Genomic DNA, 22877 nt, shown 5'->3' with positions numbered 1-22877 from the left:
AATTTATTCTCAAATATTTTAGAAAAAAAAATTGTACTATACTTCCTTTTCTATAATTTTGTGATTGTTCCAAGTAAAAAATTAAATCCAATAAAAAAAAAACAAAAAACATGCTCCACACTAAAGCAGGACATTTTGATATAGCTGCTTCATTGCAGGGGATATTCTGATTTAGAGGGTTGGAGAGGGTCATGGCTGTTTTGATTTGGCCATACCTCCAGTTCAAAAATGTGTATGAATTAAACTATAAAATACTCCTGAAAGACATAAAAGTAGATTTGAACAAATAGTAAAACATCTCTTGTTCTTGGTTAGGACCTTATTTCACAATTTTCATTGTAGTCCATAACTGTGATGCCACCAAGTTATCAGTACATCACAATTGGTATTATAAATAATAGTCACCTATGTCTGCAAATGATTAAAAAAAATTAGATCTATTAAAAAGTAGGAAACCCTGGTGGCATAGTGGTTAAGTGCTACACCTGCTAACTAAGAGGTCGGCAGTTCAAATCCACCAGGAGCTCCTTGGAAACTCCATGGGGCAGTTCTACTCTGTCCTATAGGGTTGCTATCAGTTGGAATCGACTCGATGGCAGTGGGTTTGGTTTTTGGTTTATTAAAATGGAAAGGACAAGTGTTTTAGCATCAAGTTCATTTTACATTATATCTTCTTATGCTGTTAAGAAAATGGTCAAAGTATCTTAGGTTGTTTTTGATCAGGAAATCTTAACACTCAAGGTCTCATAAAGTACTTTTGAATAGTAGGCTGGCATGTCCACTTGGCAATTTGAAAACAAGAATAATAAAAAATATCCCAAGTACCACTTTTTTTTTACTGGGGGGAGGCACAGAAACAAAAAACCCACTACCAACCACAAACTCATCTCTTCGTATGCCTTACCAATAATTATTTTGTCAGATCTTTCTGAAAAATACAAATATTCTGGACTTCCTATGTGACAAGTTTTTCTTCTATAGAAACGTTAAAATTTCACACAAACAATAGAGAATGCTAAATTAATTATCCCATGTTGTTTCCAAGTTTTCTGGGGATATTGTTAGCAATAAAGTAAGTAAACTGCATGTTATCTTTGTAGGTAAGACAATGTTTTCCCTGTCTGCTACTGTGATTGTGATTGGCAGAGGATAAACAATATACCACCTAAAATCTGAAATAAGGTTACCCTCTGATTCTGCCATGTGGCACTTAAAATAAGTGGTTGAAAAGACACAGCAACACCCTAGATCTATCAAAGTGACTGGAATGTCTCAGAAAACCAGTGACTAAGAATCCTTAAATCTAACCAATTTGATTGTCTGTTGTAAGAGGGAAAGTCATCATGAAACCTAGAATAATAGAGATAAAGAACTGATCATCGTGGCTTTAGCGTTGTACACAGGCATCTCTTAGCAGAAAGCTGTGCAGCAGACTATAATGGCTTGACTGTACTAGCTTGTGTACTTGTAACTACCCATTTTGCTTCCAACTTGAACCAATCTTCTGATTTTGCTTTGCTTTCAGCTTTCATGAGAATTAGATTACAGGGAAAAAATGCACTCATTAAAAAAGTTATTCAGGTTCTCTCCAAAGTTGTATGTTGTTGTGTGCCATGGAGTTGATTCCAACTCCAGAACTGCCCCACAGGTTTTCTGGGCTGTAATCTTTACAGGAGATTGCCGGGTCTTTTCTTCCGTGGAGTAGCTGGTGGGTTTCAACTGCTGATTTTTCGGTTAACAGCCCAGTGCTTAACCACTGAGCCACTAAAGTTATATATTCGCTCCAAATACAAACGCTGGGACCATATTTTACATCAAAAAAGTAAGAAACCCATGAACAGGTGCTTCAGTAAAGATGACATTCAGGTAGCTAACAGATACATGAGGAAATGCTCAGGATCATTAGCCATTAGAGAAATGCAGATCAAAACTACAATGAGACTCCATCTTACTCCAACAAGGCTGGCATTAATCAAAAAAACACAAAATAATAACTGTTGGAGAGGTTGTGGAGAGACTGAACACTTATACAGTGCTGGTGAGAATGTAAAATGGTACAATCATTTTGGAAATTGATTTGGCACTTCCTTAAAAAGCTAGAAATAGAACTACCATACGATCCAGCAATCCCACTCCTTGGAATACATACTAGAGAAATAAGAGCCTTTACACGAACAGATATATGCACACCCATGTTCACTACAGCACTGTTTACGATAGCAAAAAGATGGAAGCTGCCAACGTGCCACCAACGGATGAATGGATAAATAAATTATGGTATATTCACACAATGGAATACTACGCATTGATAAAGAATAGTGATGAATCTGTGAAACATTTTGTAACATGGAGGAAGGAATCTGGAAGACATTATGCTGAGTGACATTAGTCAGTTGCAAAAGGACAAATATTGCATGAGACTATTATAAGAACTCAAGAAATAGCTTAAACAGAGAAGAAAATATTCTTTGATGGTTACGAGAGTAGGGAGGGAAGAAAGGAGAGGGGTATTCACCAACTAGATAGTAGACAAGAACTATTTTAGGTGAAGGGGAAGACAACACACAATACAGGAGGGGTCAGCAAACTGGACTAAACCAAAAGCAAAGAAGTTCCCTGAATAAACCAAATGCTTCGAAGGCCAGTATAGCAGGGGCAGGCGTTTGGGGACCATGATTTCAGGGGACATCTAGGTCAGTTGCCATAATAAAATCTATTAAGAAAGCATTCTGTATCCCACTTTGGAGAGTGGCATCTGGGGTCTTGAAAGCTAGCAAGCAGCCATCTAAGATGCATCAATTGGTCTCAACCCACCTGGAGCAAAAGAGAATGAAGAACACCAAAGACACAAGGTAATTATAAGCCCAAGAGACAGAAAGGGCCACAAAAACCAGAGACTACATCAGCCTGAGACCAGAGGAACTAGATGGTGCCCAGCTATAACTGATGACTGCCCTGACAGGGAACACAACAGAGAATCCCTGAAGGAGCAGGAGAGCAGTGGGATGAAGACCTCAAATTCTTGCAAGAAGACCAGAGTTAGTGGTCTGACTGAGACTAGAAGAACCCCAGAGGTCATGGTCCCCAGACCTCCTGTTAGCCCAAGACAGGAACCATTCCCAAAGCCAACTCTTCAAATGGACTAGACCATAAGATAGAAAACGATACTGGTGAGGAGTAAGCTTCTTGATCTGAGACTATGCAGGCTGCTCCTGTCTGGAGGAGAGATAAGCCAGAGGAGGACAGGAGCTGGCTGAATGGACTCGCCAATACAGGGTGGAGAGGAGTGTGCTGTCTCATTAGGGGAAGAACAACTAGGAGTATACAGCACAGTGTATATAAACTTTTGTATGAAAAGACTTGATTCGTAAACTTTCACTTAATACACAATAAAAATTAAAAAAAAAGAAATTCGTGTCACTCACTTGTGGGCCATTATTTTGAGTGGAGAGAAAGGTGTGGACTCAAAGGTGTAAACAACACGCACTACCTATGCAACTCTTGGTATACGTGTTGAAATGGAGAAAAGATTGTAGGTTGGAAAAGCAGTTTCCAATTAGCCATTACACATCTGGTGGATATGATTTACCTTCATGCCACACAATACAGAATTACAACTACCCAACATGTAAAGCTAATGTCTACAAATCCTATCTGCAACATTATTTTGAAATAATAGTTTTACAATGGGGGAACTTTACAGATACAGCTTCTAGTGCTTCAAACCAAAGACTGCTCCTTTAAAACCTCCAATTTGAACAATTTTGTACTAAAATTCTAAGGTGTTACTTATTTGTCTTCCTAGACATTCAAGAAACAACCATTTTTCATTGAAACTCTGAGAAACTGTCTCACTTAACCATCAGCTCCTTAAAGGGTAGGTCTATGGTCATGTAGGAAACCCTGGTGGTGTAGTGGTTAAGTACTACGGATGCTAACCAAAGTGCTGGCAGTTCAAATCCACCAGGCGCTCCTTGGAAACTCTAATGGGCAGTTCTACCCTGTCCTATAGGGTCGATGAGTCAGAATCAACTTGACGGCACTAGGTTTTTGGATGGTCGTGTAAAATACAAAAAACCCCAACTTACGATGGTGTTCTGTTCTGACAACTCCATCGTTAAGTTGGTTCTGATGGTTTTAACGTAAGTAGAGCATCTCATTTTTTTTTAAAGTTTTATTATTGCCTTTTGATATCAGTATCTATATAAATCCGATACTTGTTTTGGGGGGTTGGAAATATTATAAACTTACAGATGACATCAGCAAATTACGCACTGCAAAGTTGTGTAGTACATATTACTAAGATGTACCAAAAAAAAAAAAAAAAACAGTCATTAAATGCAGTTCATCACAACTCTAGCACTTCAGTACGTCGGGGACTACTGACAAGCCACAGGACAGAGAGCAGGGTTTGAAGGTATTTCAGTCAAATCTTGAGTTGGAAAAAGAGGAAGCCGAAGTGAAAAGCAATCCAGGCACAGGAGCCTAAGGATTTAAGAAGCAAAGGCTGTCACTGTCACAAGCCAAGGTTCAGCCACTGAAGAACCTAATATATCAGGTTCAAGAGTGTGAATTTATCATAAAGGCAACAGAGCTGTTTCTAACATAGTAATGAGATGACAAGGTGTACAATTTAGAAAGCTAACTCTGGCAACAGTAGGGAATGGAATAGAGGCTATGACTAAAATTAGAACATTCTCTCAAAAGTGCATTTGAATCGTCGGGGATACTTGCTTAATGCAGACGTTCTGGGTCCTTGCCCAGTTCTAAGTCCAACCGCTGGAAGGTAAAAGCTCTCAATTTTTAACAAGTACTTTGGGTGAGAAGGTATTAGAGTAGGAGATGAAATCACAATCTTCAACCACCATAACTCTCAATATTAATAGACCTTTCTCAAATAAGGCTTAAAGGTATTCCTCTTTTTGACATTTAACACAATTATCCCAAAGACCAAATATTATCCACTTCTCTCTCCAACAAATAAACTGAGTCATCTTCTAACCTATAATCTTCAAGTCATTGTTGTTAGCTGCCATCGAGCTGGTTCCGATTCACAATCAAGTGCATAGTTTCAAAAGCTGATGGGCATCTCTGTTTTGTACAGGAAACGTTAAGATCATTCAATAAATGTACCTTTGGGTTCCAGAATTCTATATGGAAAATTTATAAAATTCAAGAGCAACTGACTTGTGCCTCTTGCATAAAACCAAGCCACCCTTGAATCTTAATAGTACATTTTTCATGAAAGAGATGCTTATACCAGCTAATTCCAACTCAGCACCATAAATTACCTGTTTTCAAAAGCCAATATAAATAAAATTAATAAAAAAGCATAACATCATGGGCATGGTTTAAGGAATTTTTATTAAAGCAAGAATTTTATAATCCAAATTACGTTTCCTTGCTCAGTCATCAATTCTGTCATCTAAAACAGAAGTGACATTCTGAGCTATTCCACAGTAAAGAATTACAAAATTAAAGAAAGGAATGCTTTAAATTTTTGTACTTTGCTGAAAATTCTTTTTCCCAAGGTCTATAAAACATTAATTTGTTTTTATATTTTACTATTTTTTTTTCCTTTTTTTTGTTTTTTGTTGTTTTTAAATGAATAAGTAATCTAGGACTAGCATTTGTCTGCTAGACCTGGCATTTGCTCGGTACATAAGGTTCAAAGTTTCCTTTCCTTTTTTTTTTTTTATTTATTTTATATTTTGCAATGTTTTTTTTCCACAATATTTAAGTTTTTCGATGTTTAGGTATTTTTCTTCGGTGAAGCACGAGTTTCTTTTCGTGGTCCCTGATCATCTGTAAATGTAAAACAAAATAAAAATAAAAATAAAAAAATTAAGTTTTTCTACTAATCTCCCATGCTATAGGCACCATTTCCCAAACTGTCAAATAACTCCGGGAAACACTGCATATTATAGTTCCCCTCTTACACATTCAAAGTATTTAGAAACTTTAGACCAATTAGTTATCTTTTTTGCCACCAAACATGTATATAGCTAGAGGAACAGTTTGGGAAATGCCACCACAGGTTAAGTTCAAAGCCAAAGGTTTGAAAACTATGCTAAAGGCGATCAACTATCCTGTACGTATTTTTCTGAATGTCAGATCTGGGAAAAATCTGAACATCACAAATCAAGCCTGACTGCTTGAAGACGAATACTGGCATGTGACAGAAGTAATTTTAAAGGCCTGGTCAATTCAGTCAGCTGCCTGTTTTGTAAATTAAGTTCTATTGGGAGGTAGCCACACCCTTCTGTTTACATACTGTCTACGGCTGAGTAGAGTAGTTCCAACAGATCCAATTCCTTTTCATTTCCTCTTTATTTCTACTTCTCTCTAAAAAAAAGTCCCTGGGTGGTGCAAATGGTTAACACACTTGGCTGCTAACCAAAGGGCTGGCGGTTCAAGTCCACCCAGAGGTACCTTGGAAGAAAGTCCTGGAGATCTACTTCCAAAAAATCAGCCATTGAAAACTCTGTGAACACAGTTCTACTCTGATGCACATGGGGTCACCATGAATTAGAACCAACTTGATGGCAACTGATTACTGGTTATATTTCTATTTCCCTTTTAAAAACTAGCAAGATTTTTGAATTAATGGTAAAATGAATTCTGTTGTGTATGTTTTAAAATATTATTAAAGATTAAGAAAATAAGCATAAAATATACCACAGGGGGGAAAACTCACTTTAAACAGTTGGAACACCAGTGGCACTGTTAACTGCTTTCTGGGCAGCCTCTTTAGCTTGGTGGGCTTGTAGTACAGCTACAGCTTCATCAACCTAAAAAAAATTGTAGGGGGGGGGGGGTGAGAATCCAAAACAGCTCAGAAAAAGAATAACAAAAATAGAGTTTCTGATAGACAACAAATTCCTTTCCTCAGATTAAAGTGGAAACAATTACCAAAACACATTCCAACTACTGGTATATCCACGCCCCTTGGGGTTTTATTTTACCACTGTTCTAGAATTAGGAACCTCCCTGCAAATTAACATTTTGCCCACTACTCATTAAAACAGAAAGAAACAAACAAAAAAACCGAACAGCTCTATCTTTCTCTAATAGAGAAAGCAGCAGCAGTTAAAAGAGCAGGGGCACTCAATCTAGACTACCTGGGTTTGAATTCAGGCTCTGACAATCACTAGTTGTGTGAGCACTGGGCCAATCACTCAATCTCTCTATGCTTTAGGTCCCCCTTCTATATAATGGGGTATGAGCACCATACAGCTATTATTAGGATGTATAATATTTATAAAGCTCTTGAAACTGCGCAATGCTTGTAGAAAGCACAATGTAAATGTTCTATAAAATTAAGCTCCTACAAAAAAAAAAAAGCCCTGAAATAAAAGGCAGTTAGCTAAATGATAAATTTAAATCACCTTAGAACGAAGAGACTCCGGAGACTCAAGCATATGAAGAAGTTCTGAATTATCAATCTCCAACAACATGCCAGTGATTTTACCAGCAAGAGTAGGGTGCATGGCTTGAATAAGAGGAAACAGCCGTTCACCTAGGAACAAAAACAGTCAGACACCAATCAAAAAAAAAAAAAAAAAAGGCACTTAACATATTAAACTGGGTTTAAGAACCTATTTTGTACAGAGCATATATATGCTTAAACAATCCACCAATTCAACATGTCTTTCCTGGGAAACTGGTTATAAAACAGAGCTACACTTCCCTACAAGGTAATTATTCTTTGGCAGAATCAGTTTGCCAAAATGAAATTAAGCAATGTTACTATTAGCCTGTCAAGTCTGTGTTCAGTCTAAGCCAAAGCTGTCTTCTCGTTTGTTTCAAATTTCCTCTTCCTAAGTGACACAACAGCAGGACTGTCCGCTAGTGTTTTCTAGCTGTTACCTTCACGGGAGTAAATCAGCAAGTCTTTCTCCCACAGAAGGGCTAGGTGGGCTTAAACTGCCGACCTTTCACTTAACTGCTGTGCCACCAGGGCTCCTTTTCATTACATTTAGACAGAGAAACTGTACCATTATAATCACTCATGCCAATTCAGACCAATCCCACTGCCCTATCATTATTAGGCAGCAAAAGATGTGTAAATAATCTTTCTAGTCTCTTTGTAACTGACTAGGTAGGACTTAGCTACTTACCCAACATTTGCTTTTGCTCTTGAGGAGGGGCAGATGCCAACATGGAAGCAGTCAAAGGTTCCTGACCTTGTACATGAACAGCAGGCTAGACATAAAATAGGAAAATCCATAAGCTTAAAGTACAGGAGTAATAGCAGGGGCAGACAGTTATCACTGGAAAATCACCAAAGTGGATACTGTGATAACTGTGAAAAGAAGCTGAATAATTCTTCAGGTAGTTATTAATACTTATATGCTCAAGCAGCAAAACCATACTGGCTATCATTTCCATTTTCTTTTTTACCTAAAGAATTTTGTAAAACCATGCTTCTATTATGATTATCAGTTTTGGTCCCAGGGTCAAAACAACAGGTAAGGCAAATCTCCCAGACAAATTAAACTTTATTTCATCCTTTCTTCCTTATGACTGCCAAACCAAACTCTCAAACCACACAAATAATTCAGTTTGGAGACTGCTGGGTGCTTGTCTAACTTCTACAGTATAAGACATGTAAGACACTTTTACGTACTATCAATTAATGGCACATCAATTAGCAAGATGTTTTCAATAACTTCAGCTCTCATGTCATGCCTTCAGTATCTCTAACGTCAAGCAAAGGCTGCCATTTTTATAAAGAAGTCCTGAAATCCCCACCTGCTGCATGGTGACTTGGGGCTGTGCATTAAGGTGCTGCTGAGGATTGCGAACTCCCGCGGCGTATTTGTACTGGGGAACAGTGCGGACAGCAGGGGTAGCTGCGGCAGCAGCTGCTGCAGGCCGGGGACCCATGGTCTGTGTTGATGTGTTAGCTAAAAAATAAAAACATTCGTGCATTTTTCACCTTGCTATTTCAAATTGCAGATCAATCTTTACAGGAAGGGTTAAGACTCACCAACACGTTGTGTTGACATGACTCGTGGAACTTGTGAAGAAGCTGGTCTCATAGTACTAAATGGTGGTCTAGGAGCAGCTGGGCGGATAGCACCGGGCATATTTTGGAATGCTGCATTTAAAGACAAAAACATACATTAACTGGGTTATGGTAACTGACTCGAAGTGTTTATGCTGCCCTTTTAAAGCCACGATTAGCACAAAAGGCTAAAAGTGACCAAGCATACAGTCGAGTGTCATTATTGGCAGATTTCTTATTTTCAAATCTACTTGCTAAAATTTATTTGTAACCTCCAAATCAGTATTTGCAGCACCTTTGTGGTCATTCACGCACAGGCGCAGAATGATGGAAGAATGTGAGCTGCCTGACATGCACGTTCCCAGCTGTGATCTAACAAGACAACACTGCCTTCTTGTTTCATTCCATACTATGAACAAGTGTCTTTTTGCAGTCTATTTAGTGTCATGCTTTCTGCATTTCTGTGTTTTTTAGTAGTGATTTTGCAGTTTAAAATGACCCCCAAGCACAGCACTGAACACTACTGTCTTATAAATACAAGAAGGCTACGATGTACCTTACAGAGAAAATACATGTTGTTACATAAACTCCACTAAGGCATGAATTATGCTATTGGCTGTTAGTTCAATGTTAATAAACCGACAATATATATTAAGAAAGGTACATATTATGCAAAGTGTCTTTAAACAGAAACCCACAAAAAACAAGGTTAAGTATTGATGGGCTGACAAAAATGTGACCCAGATGCTCGCAGGAACCTAACCCTCTATTTTCCCTAAGAGCAATGATCCCATATTCATTCACTAATTCAGGGCTCACAGTGACTTCACAGAACTACTGTAGGTAGCAAGATCAATTTTTTAAAAAGCTAAGTCTCATTTTAGCATCAGTAAATAAAAATATGAATTCCTACAGGAACAGAACTTATTAGTATCCGAAATAAGACTACATGAACACATCCCCCAAGTGCTTCTCCAATGATACAGCACTGGTCCACAGGGCAAGGCCTCAGATGCCAGGACTGATCCTCACTCACGGTTAGATGGAACAAGATCTTCTGAAACATTTGTCTAAACAAACGTGAAATTAAAAGTTGGATCCATTTCCAAAAATTTCATACAGGAAAATCAAACAAGCGGACATTTCTACCTCAGTAAGACAGGAATGGCAGAGCGTTTTGAGTGATTTAAAGAAAATGCTGGGATCCCAATAAAACACCCGTAGCCATAAATTAGAAAAACCAAAAATGAATACACCATGAAAATAGAACATTATCAACTGATTTGCTTCATTTATATTTTTAATCCAAATAATCCACAACCTCAATTAAAATAAAAATAAAGGCTTACGATGAGGTCTGGCACCCTGAGCAGTCCAGCGAGGACTTGGTCTTAATTGAGCAATTTGGCTAGGAGGATAGTATGCAGCACGGTTCTGAGTCTGTAGAAAGAAATCAAACATATCAGCTAAAGAGAAAAAGCAAAGAAGGCAACTAGCTATATAGTACTCTTAAAACATCTACTAGATCTTCACATCAATCATAACTCACATGTTTCTTAGTGTTATGACTATTTTGAGGCACAAAGTACTAAAAATAACCACATATGAAAACTTAAACCCTAAGGTTCCTGTTCTCTAAAACCTACCTGTGGGATAGCTGCCATGAAGTAACCTGAAGGAGGTGCTGGCTGGTAGGGGTTGATTACGGGGTTGGGCACAGCTCTCACACTTGCCATTCTCTGCATATACTGGTTAGTGAGGTGAGCCTGGCGCTCTTCTTTGCGCTGAGCTAAAGCTACGTACAACGGCTTGGTGGCCACGATTCTACCATTCATTTCTGTAACTGCTTTAGTGGCTTCTTCTGGGGAGGAGAAACATACAAAACCAAAACCTTTGCTGCGACCGCCCTCCATCATAACCTATCGAAAGGAAAAAAATAAGCAAGGTTAATGGGATGGTAGAACGGGGCACCAAAAGGAAAGCATTATCGGTTAGAGTCAATTCTAGTCACTGAATTAAGTGAATAAACCCTGTTGATGCTTTCATTATCTTGTATCCCCCCTCTCTGATTCACAATTTTCCCTAAGTACACAAATACGAGGGGGAAGCCACACCAATGCAGTGTCCTAGCCAAGGAGGAGACAGCCGAAGGAAGCTAAGGGATGGAGGCACACCAGCAACCTGGATTTTCAATATTAACACTACCTAAACACATTAACAATGTTCTAGTTGACTTTTTGACACCACTAGAAACATCCACAATTAAAGTCTGGCTATTCTAGCAAGTCAAATTGTATCTTACTGTTCTTTTGAGAAACAAGTAGTTAAATCTTCTAACTAAAGAGCCACTTTTTAAAATAAAGTTTCGCTTTCACCTTCAAGACCAGAGGAATCATAAATATTGAGGTGTAAGCACCTCAGGATGAAGCTTTTAAAATGGGTTCAAGAAATTTTAAAATGTAATGGAGAGAAAAACTCCAAACTGGCCCTACAGTATACATGGTAATATTCATACCACATCGAAAAATCAATCTGCCAGATAGATTTTGTATCTGAATATAAAGATGCAAAAACAGAGAAAATCTTCCTAATATGATACAAAATCCCAACATTGTAAGTGACAAACCAAGACATAGTAACGTGTAATATAACACAAAAGGCTGACTTGAAAATGTTCCCTAAATTACCAGGAAAACAAACAACCCAATACAAAAACATGCAAAGATTAGGCATAAGCTGGCTAGTTAAATACATGAAATCACATCATTACAGTAAAAAAAAAAAATTTTTTTTACAGACAAAATACCACTTCCTACTGGGAAATTTGTTCAGTCTTTTCGGACAATTTGGCCATACCGATTTTGAAAACATACCCTCCCCCAACCAGCAATTACAATTCTAGAAATTTAGGAACAATGGCAATTGTGTGGAAAAATACATGAGAATAAGGATGTTTATTAGAGCAATGTTTCTAATAAAACAATAGAAACTTCCAAAACTACCCAAATGTTTTCATCAATACTAGTATGATAAAAAAAAAAAAAAAAACATTATGGTACATCTAACACCATGAACATTCTGTCCTCAAGACAAGAGAAAATGTGTGAAATACAGATCCAGATCTACTATTAACTGAAAAGGCAAATTACAGAATATGCATGGTAGGATACCACTTTCTAGAAGCAACAGCAACAGCTCCCACTGGAGACTGGAAATGAGGAGCAAAGGGTCACCTTTCACCATTCTGTCTTCTTTGATAAATACGTTTTTCCAGCCAAGTGTCACTGCTAATAACCACCTCCTCCGGAATAAATTCTCGACAGCTTTTTAACTTTCCTACCAACAATATTATGATCTACAAAGGACTTTAAAAATAGGATTTAATAAATATTCTCCTTTAAAAAGCATGCTTACTTCCCACATTTGAAATAAGCCAATTTGCAATTTTCAAGAAACACTGAAGATGAAGACGCTCAAGAGTAAATTCTATCATACTCCAAACATACAAAGCAGCCCTGGTGGTGCAGCGGTTAAATGCTCGGCTGCTAACTGAAAAGTTAGTGGTTCGAACCCATCAGTCATGGGTTACTGGGGCCAGGCACACATCACAGATGCTTCTTTGGTCACTGGGGCTGCCAGGAAAAGCTGAGTTCAACGACTGTCCACGAGCCCACTCCAAAACCCCAAGTTTTAACCTTTCTTGTGTTGAGACCTCCCTCCCCCCGAAACATACATGCACAGAGCTTTGCGTGCAGGATTCTTGGACAATGAACAGCATATCAAATATACCCAGAGTAGGATTTCTTAAATCAAAATTTCAGAATTTAGCCTAGAAGAGTCTAGTGCTGCATTAGTCATTTTTTTACTTAAGCAAAAGAAAAATATCATCTGTCTCTTCACTATTAAGAGTGCTTTGAAAGTTTGACTACACAGAATGAATTGTGTAATATGAACGTATAGATCAAATCACAGTAACAATTACAGTTCCCTAAAAGCTGCCTTCTCTAACCAGTAAAATAATCTAGTTTAACAAGACCATGGCATGCTGCGTTACGATCATCAGACACCCTGAGACAGAATTCAGAATTTGCCATCTGCAAAACTGCCACTGGGCTACAACAGGCACTTCAAGTTTGAATGTAAATTGTTAAAGAAATGAAGCAAAAACTTGATTTCCAGGAAAATGCTTTAAAGATGTGATGTTTTCCTGGAAGAAAAAACAAAGCACCATACTTTGAAAACCATGTGCTTTTACCTTTGCGCTAGTGATTGTACCAAATGGAGAAAACTCTTTGCGGAGACGTTCATCATCAATACCGTCATCAAGATTTTTCACATATAAGTTAACACCCTAAAACGAGAAAAGAAAACTGTAAAAAAGGGAAAAAGAAAACCACAGTGGTACTTAAGCACACGTTCTATTATTTACCCCATGTTTCTTCTCCTTTCCCCTTTCAAACTTTCCAGTTACTTGGTAATAACTGAAATGAACGTAAAATAGGTTTCCTCATCCCTGTCTTATTTTGCTTGATCAATTAAAAACGAACCTGGTATCTGGTGATCCTGTCTTGCTTCATCTGTTCGAATTTGCGCTTAAGTTCCGTCTGTCGTTCCACTTTTTTCTGAGCTCGACCAACATAAATTTGTTTCCCATTGAGCTCCTTTCCATTCATCTCATCCACAGCCTTAAAGTCACAAAATTTTAATCATTTATTTGTGAGATTTATTCATTTTTTTTTTTTTTTAAACAATAAAGAAGACTTGTTAAATTACAAAGGTTTAGGGCAGTCCTATCCCAAAAACTAAACTTCAAGGTTTCAAGAAAATCTATGTTACCAATTTATACCCAACAGTAATGCATAAAATACAAGTAATTTAAAATGATATGAGAACATATAATAGCCATTAGTGTGCTTTTTATTTCAATATAAGGGCAACTAACTTTAACCCCCACCTTCTTAAAACAGAATACAGAAAACCACAAAAACTGCCTTTAATTAGTATATTTAAATCTTACTTTCTGTGCATCTTCATGCCTCTCAAAGCTTACAAATCCAAAACCTTTGGATTTTCCACTTTCGTCAGTCATTACTTTCACACTTAAGGCAGGTCCTGAAAAAAATATTTTCAAGTGATTAAGATATTCCAGACAACATTTATATTAACACTTCAAACATCAACAGACAAAAACAAATACCATGAAATACTAAAAACAGAGATTTAAAAGACACTTTCCAAGACTCCAGAAATTGATTCCTCCTCTAACCCACCTCCCTGCAAACATATACTACTCTCTTCCAAGACCCTTTACCTCTAACTAAGAAGCTAAGTAAATACCCTCTATTCCCTGAAAGAGTCCTCCGTTTAAGGAGGTTACATTTTAGCTAGAGGACAAGGATGAAGTTTTATTCTCAGCATTAGTACAAAAACAGACTTATATTTTTTCAGCCAATAATTTGATTTTCTTGACATCAGAATTAAACAGTGATTTCTTAGGCTTTGGCCCACCTGATTTTCAGGGAGTAGAGAGAATATACGATTTCATCCTTTGTGAAGACACAGCAGAAATCACCTCCAGGAGGCAAGTTCCTAAAGACAATATATTCTCTGCCAGCTCAAGTAGAAGGGACAATGTTAACTGAAGTGGGTGGTATCTCAGGTGGGTGGGGCATAAAAAGTTACTTTCTGGTTACAGAGAATTTGGAAGATGCACTTCCAATTCAGATTGAAAAACAAAACAGATAAAATAGCCAAAGACAGTTAATGAAGAGAATTTGGGTAAGACCTGAGAAATGATGTCGCTGATTTTTCACATCTTAAATGGTTTATTCTGTGAGCAAAACTAGTTTTTTACTCAAGGACTAGAGGGTTCAATGTGGCACGCTAGCTTGGCAATAAAAAGTATTAATTTCCCAATACTTTATCTCTTCTAACCCATCCTAATTTAGAAACTCATTTGGCATACTTAAAAAAAAAAAAGAGAGAGCAAGCCACTTCTAAGTTCAACAAAAGGAAAGCACGCAAAGGACAGAGTTAAGCAACACATCTGCAAATGTACAATTAAAAGTTCATCTACTGATCTGTTACACCACTACCTAAAGTGAGACTGGTTAAACTTCATTAAGTTCAAGTTTAATGAAGTGACTTTAAAATGAAAGGAAAGGTCTTTTAAGAATGGATTCAGGGAGCCATCCCAAAGAGTTACCATGGGAAACTCTGAATCTCTGGTTGTCTATGAAAAGCATCAAACTGCTCCAACACAATGCCGGATCTGGCCAAACATTCTACAGCTGGCCAGCCTTTACTATCCCGTAACTAAAAACTGCACTCCCACCTAAGCTGGCTGTGTCAAATGCATGCCCCAAGAAGGGGCTATAGGCACATAAACCCAGGACTATGTATTTTAAAAACAGAAAAACTGAGTCACACCTTACTGTGCTAATCCAATTCTATCAACTTTTCATTTAATCTGGACAGAATTCTATTTATGCATCACTAAAAAAAAAAAATCACTCCATAGTATAAATGGACTGTCAGTAGCTTAATCCAAATAACCACAAATATTTTTGATAAGTACCATATAAGTGTCATCTCATTTGCTTTTTTCAGTATAAAGTATCAGCCAAAACTAATGTTGAGCAATTACTCAAAACTTCGTGTAAAAATTTAATTCAGACACATTACCAAACTTGCCAAAGAGATCCTTAAGGCGCTCATCATCCATGTCTTCTCCAAAATTCTTGATGTAAACATTGGTGAATTCTTTTGCCCGAGCTCCGAGTTCTGCTTCTCGTTCTTTACGAGACTTAAATCGCCCAACAAATCTAGTAAAATACGTAAGGACCATAACATCAGGTTCTATTTTATGAAGTTCAGATTAATTAAGCCTGATGGTTTATTTTTTAACTGTTAGTGAGAATTTCAGAATCTCTAATAAAAAGTACACTATAAAAGAGAAATAGGGCCTTAATAGAAAAAATAAAAGCATAAAGAATAAATCTCTTAACTACAACCATGAAAAAGGAACTTTTTTTTAATAAACACTTTTCTCCCTCCCCTCTAGCTAACCTACTAGGCTTAAACAGCTCACTCTATCAATACGAAGGAGTGGGAAGGCAAGTGCACCATGCCAATCAATAAAAAGAAACCTAAAAGCTTTCATGGTTGGGTTTTCAAAGTACCTCTTGCACATTGTGTCTACAATCTCTTAACACAGAAACTAAAACTTCTGCATTCTGTACTAATACACGACAACCTGATATGAGTTTCTTTGCAGCATTACCAACAAAATGATCTTTAAAAAACTGAGTAGTTTTACCCTACTATAAAATTAGGATATCTCATTAGAGAATATTTTAACACACAGAGAAAAGCAAAAAACTATTTCCCATTATTCCACCCAAACTGACTTTTAATATATGCCCTTATGTATTGCCCCACTCCCCATGTATGATAGTACTTCTCCATGTTATTAAATTTTGTAAATGTTCTCAAAGCGGATGTAAGGGTCCACAGTGGACACTGTAACTTTCTGCTTTTGGAAATAATGATCCAACTCTGCGCATGAGACTTTCTGTATTCATTCTTAGCACAGAGTTGTAAACATCTTAGTAGTAGTTCAAAGAGAATATAAGTAATTCCAGGATTGTTCATAATACAGTCAAACCGTATTCCAAAAGTTATGTCATTTTATACTCAAAATAGCAATAAATCAGTTCTTATCTGATCCGGACTCTGCCAGTGGTGGATATTCTTTCCCCCATTAAGGTTTTGCTGACAGGCAAATTATGAAATATTTTCGTCTATAAGTACTAATGCTGATGCCTAATATTTCCCTCATATAAACGCATACTATCCCTAAAAATTAGCCCTTGTTAACATTACTCATTAATGAGGAGCTGCTACTTTTCTTATAGACCTATATGAGTTCTTCAAGTGTTTTCATAATCCTGCAATGGGTGAGAGAACTTAACCAGGTAACATCAGGTGCATTATCAACTCCTTCGCGCACAGACCTCTCACACTTGATACAGGGATTTAGGAGAACCACACCTTAAGAGGCATGCGGTAGACTTTTTAAGAACCACCAAACCCAATTTGCATGCCGTCATTGCAGTTTACATAACATGAACTCAGATCTTTACAGTATGACCTCACAGTTGAATGTGCCTCACTAGCATTGAGAATAAAAATATTTGTCATTTCTTTGGGCTCATTAAAATCTGTATTTCAACAACCTGTAGGAGAAAGTCTTGTATATGGGTTTTATCAGTGCCCTAATTTTTAAAGCTTGCAGCTTTTAAAAATAAGTATTTCAGAAAAGACTAATCAGAAGGCTTCTGATTTAATTTCACTTCATCTTTATAATCCACCAATAAACATAAATTGTAGCAGTATGGCCAAGTAAAGAGAGTGGGCTCTGAAATCAGACCACTGGATTTTGTATGCCAGCTCATCCTTAATTAAAAAATAATAAAAAAAAAGGCAACCCACTGCCATCGATTCTGACTCATAACAACTCTACAGGATAGAGGAGAACTGCCCTATATGGTCTCCAAGGCTGTAAATCTTGACAGGAGCAGACTGCCACGTCTTTGTCCCGAGGAGCAGCTGGTGAGTTCAAACCGCCAACCTTTCGGTTATCAGCTGAGCGCTTTAACCACTGTGCCACCACGGCTCCCTCATCTGTCATACCAGCATGTAAATGTAGACTAATTATTTTTAACCTTTCTATGTCTCAGTTTCTTCAGCTACAAAATGGGCTAATAATTAGTATCTCAGGAATTAGGAAGATTAAGTTCATGTCTGGAACCACGCACTTACTCTGAAAAAGCTTATGTCCCTGTCTACCTATTTTCTCCTGTCTTCTTTTTGGTTTCAATGTTGACCAAATTACTTTAATTCACTGTTATTTGTATTTACACAGAATGTATAGAAAACACAATTACAGAACTATTAAAAACAGATCCAGGGTATGAATAAATATCTACACTCACACTTTACGGTCATTTAGAAGCATTCCATTCATTTTTTCAATAGCTCTTTCAGCTGCTTCTTGCGTCTCAAAATGTACAAATCCATAGCCCTTGGAACCATTTTCATCACAAACCACCTAAGGGAAAAAAATGTATACCTATTTTTCATTACTTGCTACTGACTGACCATTTTCCCAGTGTTCAGAGATAACCTGTCAGCCACCTACCCTGGATATCTGGGAAATAAAGATATCCACTAACAAAGAGCAATTGTTACTCTTTTAAGGAGCAAAATAAAGGTTCCTAAACTCTGTTAATGTGTTTACCTGTCATATTTTTGCTTACCTTACATGAGAGGATGTTACCAAAAGCAGAAAATGTATCATACAGTGCTTTATTATCAATGGATTTGTCCAAATTTTTAATGAATATGTTGCCCACTCCACTTTTGCGAAGCGATGGATCACGCTGAGACCACATGATGCGTACCGGCTTGCCCTTTATAACGTCAAAATTCATGGTGTCCAAAGCACGCTCCGCTGCAGAAAGGACATTTTCAGAGTGAATATTACTTCAAAACTTCTACTTAATATCCTGTAAGCTAAGAGGGGTGGGCACATGGCCTCACTAATTCTTACCCTTTATCGAAAACTCCAGGATGGTTAGACCTATTCAGCACCACAATTATTAGTCTGTATTTGAATTGTATAATGCAAAAAGAGAACACAGCAAAAGAAACCTAATTTCTCAAACACTTAAAGATGACATAGTGCTAATAATTCATATATCCCTTAAACAACCTCCTCTGTTAATTGCCATTAACTTAAAAGCACCTTTTTTGTTCCTGGTCGACATAAAATACTCTCCCTTTATATACAATCTGCTTAACAAGCAATGTAAATGACATTAGGCAAATCTAAACTATCCAAGACTGAGAGTAGCCTGTAGATTTTTAAGTATTTTAACTTCTTCCCTACTACTTGCCAAAATTTGTTACTTCATTGCTTATCACTGCCATTATACAAAAATTAGTCCACTTTGTTAATAAAAAAGTCCCTGAATTATTGGGAGGAATTTCACTGATTCATGACACAACTTCCTATAACCCCGTAAAATGAGAAAAACGGTAACTAGTTCAGAGCAAGATTTGAATCAAGCCTAATGTAAAGTTAGACATACTTAGATGCAAAACGATCAGACTTTTAAAAATACCAGGTTTGCATACTCATAATTCATTTAATGATTTCAACGTCTGGCGTACAAAATTTACAACTATAAAATTAATTTTATCTAAAATAACAGATTTACTTAACTGACAATATATCAAATTATTTTGGATAGTGTCAGTCCCCAGTTTCTGGGTCTATGACGTAGTGAATTAAACTTGTATCTGTATCATTAAAGAAACGCTTCTTTAATGCTAAAAGTTTAATATTTAAATTCCAAAGAAACTGTTATTTCCACCTTTAACAACTAAGTAGAAAAACATAACCTTATATACGCTAACAGTTAATCCCCCAAAAGGGGGGAAATACATAGCCCATTCAAAGTCTTGAAACTTATTTTCTCAATTCCATGCCAATGTAACTGTAAAATTATTGACAGGACAAATTTTCCAGCTACTTCTTTTTATAAATGAAAGTTTCAGTTTCTAAAGGACAGACTAATCAGCTGTCAACTCATTATCAACTGGCCACACCTACTCAGCTTCCCTGGTTTAGCTGACTTGGCTTGAGCTTCTTTTCAATGAGTCATCTCTTCCTATTAAATTGGAAACTGGTCACTTTCAGAAGCTATTGCATAACACCATCAATAAGGCAATAAATAAGCAAAAAAAGAAAAAGTTGGAAAGATCATTGTACATACAGAAACCAAGTAAATTTAAGATGGAAAAATATTATGTTCTTTTGAACAGTTACTATACTGGGTCTACTGATACATACCAATAACATATACAGTACACTGTAACCATGACAACCTTAAGTTTCACTTTTCAAATCCTAAGAAACTTAAAAAATGGTTTTTTAGATTAAAAAAAGTTAAGTTTAGAAAGAACCCTTTCAAGTTACCATTTTAGTTTCTAGTACTTATTCACGTTTTCTCTACCAACTCTTCAGATTGGGATGCCCTAGCCTTATATTTAATTTTAGACTCAGTGATAAATCTTGCCTGGGAGTTAGTAAGAACTGTAATAGACCAATATTTAGAGTTAGTACTTACAGACTAAAAGGGCAGTAAAACCTGCAATGCAGTGTTACAACTTCTGGCTTAACCAAAATCTCAGTATTAACTTCAGCTAGTGAAAAGCTGTTCATTAAATGTAACCTAAATTCTACTGAATGAACTTAAGAGAAGTTTACATTCCATCTGTACGGCCATTTCCACAAAAATGTAAAATCGAGCCATCAAATGAAGTTAATCTGACTTTTGGAAGACAACTGATACAGATATAAAGAAAAAAATTGACAACTCATCAGATCACAAATCTCATCTGTTTACCAAATTTTGTTTTGTGAACCGTTGTTTAATTGCAAAATAAAAATTTAACCACCATTATTTTATATGCAACCTTTTCCAGGATTTACAGACATTTTGGAGCACTTTTAAAAATACAACAAAAAACCTGAACTACTTGAATGCTATAGGTAAGCATATAGTCCAGTCCAGATGACAGGAACAAGTAAAAGTAACACTTTAGAGCCAAAATTCGTGAAAATATTTTAAAGAAAATTTCTTTGAAACCATAGCAGCTATTTCAGAAGGGAAAAAATGATGTACTGAACAAATCATCAGTACTATGAAGCTAAGCAATTTGAATTAAAAAAACCTATGGCCTTCAAAAAGGGGTCTTCATCCACATCCTCTCCTCCCACTGGCAGTTAAAAGCACAAGAAATGCCAGCTCTGGGGGAAAGCCTCAAGTGTACGCTTCATTCTTCATTAACCTTTCTAAATCCATCAGTAGCTGATGAGTTACTAAAAATTATATAACAGAGACCGGAGAACGACCACCCAGCACCGAATAACTTTATCCTAAGGCCCGGTAGCTCCCCCAGGCGACTGGGCCAGTAGCAGGAACAGGCCTCGGGCCTGCGAGGTTACAGGGTTCAACACGTGGTATTTTTCGAGCACCGAACTGCACTTCCTCCCTTTCCCGGGTCGCTGGCAAGAGCTCCGGGTAGTAGGATAGCCTCCCCCTACTACCAGAAAAGCGGGGTCGGAGCTCGAAGCCCCAGAACCCCGTGGCTACCGGCAGGAGAGCCGAGGAGGACCGAATCTCACCCACCCTTCCCGGCGCGTCATCGCCCTAAAGTTTGAGAGTCGCTGAGGCCGAGAAAATGGTCGCAGAGGAGGAAGTGGCAGAGCGAGCGGCTGCCGGCTCCGCGGGTTCCCACGGGCGTGGGGAACACGTCTCCGGGCGGTGCGTCCGGGCCGGGGGTCCCGGAGCCCGAGTGTCCCTCCGCCAGCCCCGGGGGTGACAAGCCCTCCTGCCCCCTCCCCCCGGGCCCGCCGGCCTAGCCCGCCCCCCGCCGGGCCCGACTCTCACCGTCCGCCGGCTGCTGGAAGTTCACATACGCGTAGCCCAGAGAGCGGCGGGTGATCATGTCCCTGCAGACCCGGATGGAGAGGATGGGCCCGGCCGGGCTGAACTTCTCATAGAGCATCGCCTCGGTCACGTCGGGGTGCAGGTCCCCCACGTAGAGCGAGGCCATGGGGTAGCTGGGGGCGCTGGGATTCATCTCGGCACGGCTGCCCGCAGGGCCACAGGCCGCGACCTTTCCGTAAGGGGAGAGCGAGCGCTGGGGCCGGGGGCCGGAGCCGGGGGGATGGGAGCGGGGGTAAGCGTAGAGGGACAAAAATCAACCGGAATCGAAAACTACTCAACGGCCGCAGAACGGGGTCGATCCGCTGCCGCTGGCTGCTGGCTGGGGAGCGAGGGTGGCGGTGTCGGGTCCGGGCAGCGGGAAGGCCTCGGTCTCTTGGTTCCTTCTTGGAGCTGCTGCGGGGCCGCGGGCGGGCGGGCGGGTCGGTCTCGGCTGCTTCACCGGGTTATTTTATAAAAGAGGAAGAAAAAAAAATAAAAGTCTCCGGCGGGGGAGACGCGGATTTTTTGTAAATTTTTTTTTGGGTTTTTTAAAAGGTTTTTTTATATTTTTTTTGGATTTTTTTAATAATAAATGTGTGTTCCGAGCACGGAGCACACACTCCGCACTCTCAGCACTAACCGCCGGGGAGAAGGGGAAGCACCGCCTCCTGCACCCTCTACTTATACCCCCCGCCGCACTCGCCCCGCCCCCGCGCGTCTGACGCCAGGGCCCTACGCGAGCGTCAGCGCCGGAGGAGGAGGAGAAAAGAAGGCAAAGGGGAGGAGGGAAGAGAAAACAGGAGGAGGAAAGAGCACAGAGGAAGGGAAAGGTGGCGGCGGCGGCTGCTGCGGGTGTGGGGGTGGGTCTGAGGAGGAGCGGGGCGGGGTCTCTGCGCAAGCGCCGCGGCCGGGGGGCGGGGCTCTAGCTGCGTAGGACCCGTGGGGGAGGGGAGGGCCAGCTCGCGGGCGGTTCTCGGAATCTGGTGAGATGGCCCCTCCTTCCACACACCCGCCTCCACCTCCGCCCTGGAGAAGCGTTAACCCGTCACCGCGGCAGTGGGCGGTGCACGGAGCTTCCGGGTTCCTTGGCGCTAAGCACCCCCACGTGCGCGGCGGTCGCCGCAGGGGCCTCTTCCCGTCGCCACCCGCCCAACTCCCTTTCCCTCCGACCCCGAAGGATGCCGGACACGGGTGGCCTGGCGTGATCCCTTCTAGACCCAGTGTCCGAAACGTGCATAAGAGGAACCAGGAGTGCTCCTCCTTTCTCCTACCCGGACCGCACTACGAGTCCCAGAGGGCAGCGCCGC

General features: G+C 39.2%; 1 protein-coding gene across 2 annotated transcripts; it reads right to left on the bottom strand.

Moving 5' to 3' along the window:
* Positions 1-5345: 5345 nt before the first annotated feature.
* Positions 5346-22220, bottom strand: PABPC1 (poly(A) binding protein cytoplasmic 1). Of its 2 annotated transcripts, none has more exons than XM_049854001.1 (15): positions 21532-22220; positions 18331-18524; positions 18007-18122; positions 15695-15834; positions 14028-14122; positions 13558-13695; positions 13266-13361; positions 10657-10929; positions 10360-10450; positions 8993-9103; positions 8755-8909; positions 8121-8205; positions 7389-7519; positions 6698-6791; positions 5346-5805 (listed from the first exon to the last, which is right to left on the bottom strand). In XM_049854001.1, the coding sequence occupies exons 1-14, from the start codon at positions 21722-21724 to the stop codon at positions 6699-6701; spliced, it is 1911 nt and encodes a 636-aa protein (XP_049709958.1). In that variant the 5' UTR covers positions 21725-22220; the 3' UTR covers positions 5346-5805; position 6698. The 2 variants fall into 2 exon arrangements, with proteins under 2 accessions (XP_049709958.1, XP_049709959.1); XM_049854002.1 differs by having other exon boundaries at positions 15704-15834.
* Positions 22221-22877: the final 657 nt, after the last annotated feature.

The sequence above is a fragment of the Elephas maximus genome, chromosome 15, assembly GCF_024166365.1.
Source record: "Elephas maximus indicus isolate mEleMax1 chromosome 15, mEleMax1 primary haplotype, whole genome shotgun sequence".
In the NCBI taxonomy this organism is placed as follows: Eukaryota; Metazoa; Chordata; class Mammalia; order Proboscidea; family Elephantidae; genus Elephas; species Elephas maximus.
Note: the sequence above shows the minus strand (reverse complement) of the source record. Positions and strands in the feature narration are given on the sequence as shown.

What these genes read in the sequence shown, in the direction of transcription:
- PABPC1 (XM_049854001.1), bottom strand. Translation starts at nt 21,724, where the DNA reads ATGAATCCCAGCGCCCCCAGCTACCCCATGGCCTCGCTCTACGTGGGG. An exon ending in GTAACATCCTCTCATGTAAG is followed by an intron (nt 18,123 to 18,330) that starts GTAAGCAAAAAT and finishes TTTTTCCCTTAG; the next exon opens with GTGGTTTGTGATGAAAATGG. An exon ending in GTACAATCACTAGCGCAAAG is followed by an intron (nt 10,930 to 13,265) that starts GTAAAAGCACAT and finishes TCCTTTCGATAG; the next exon opens with GTTATGATGGAGGGCGGTCG.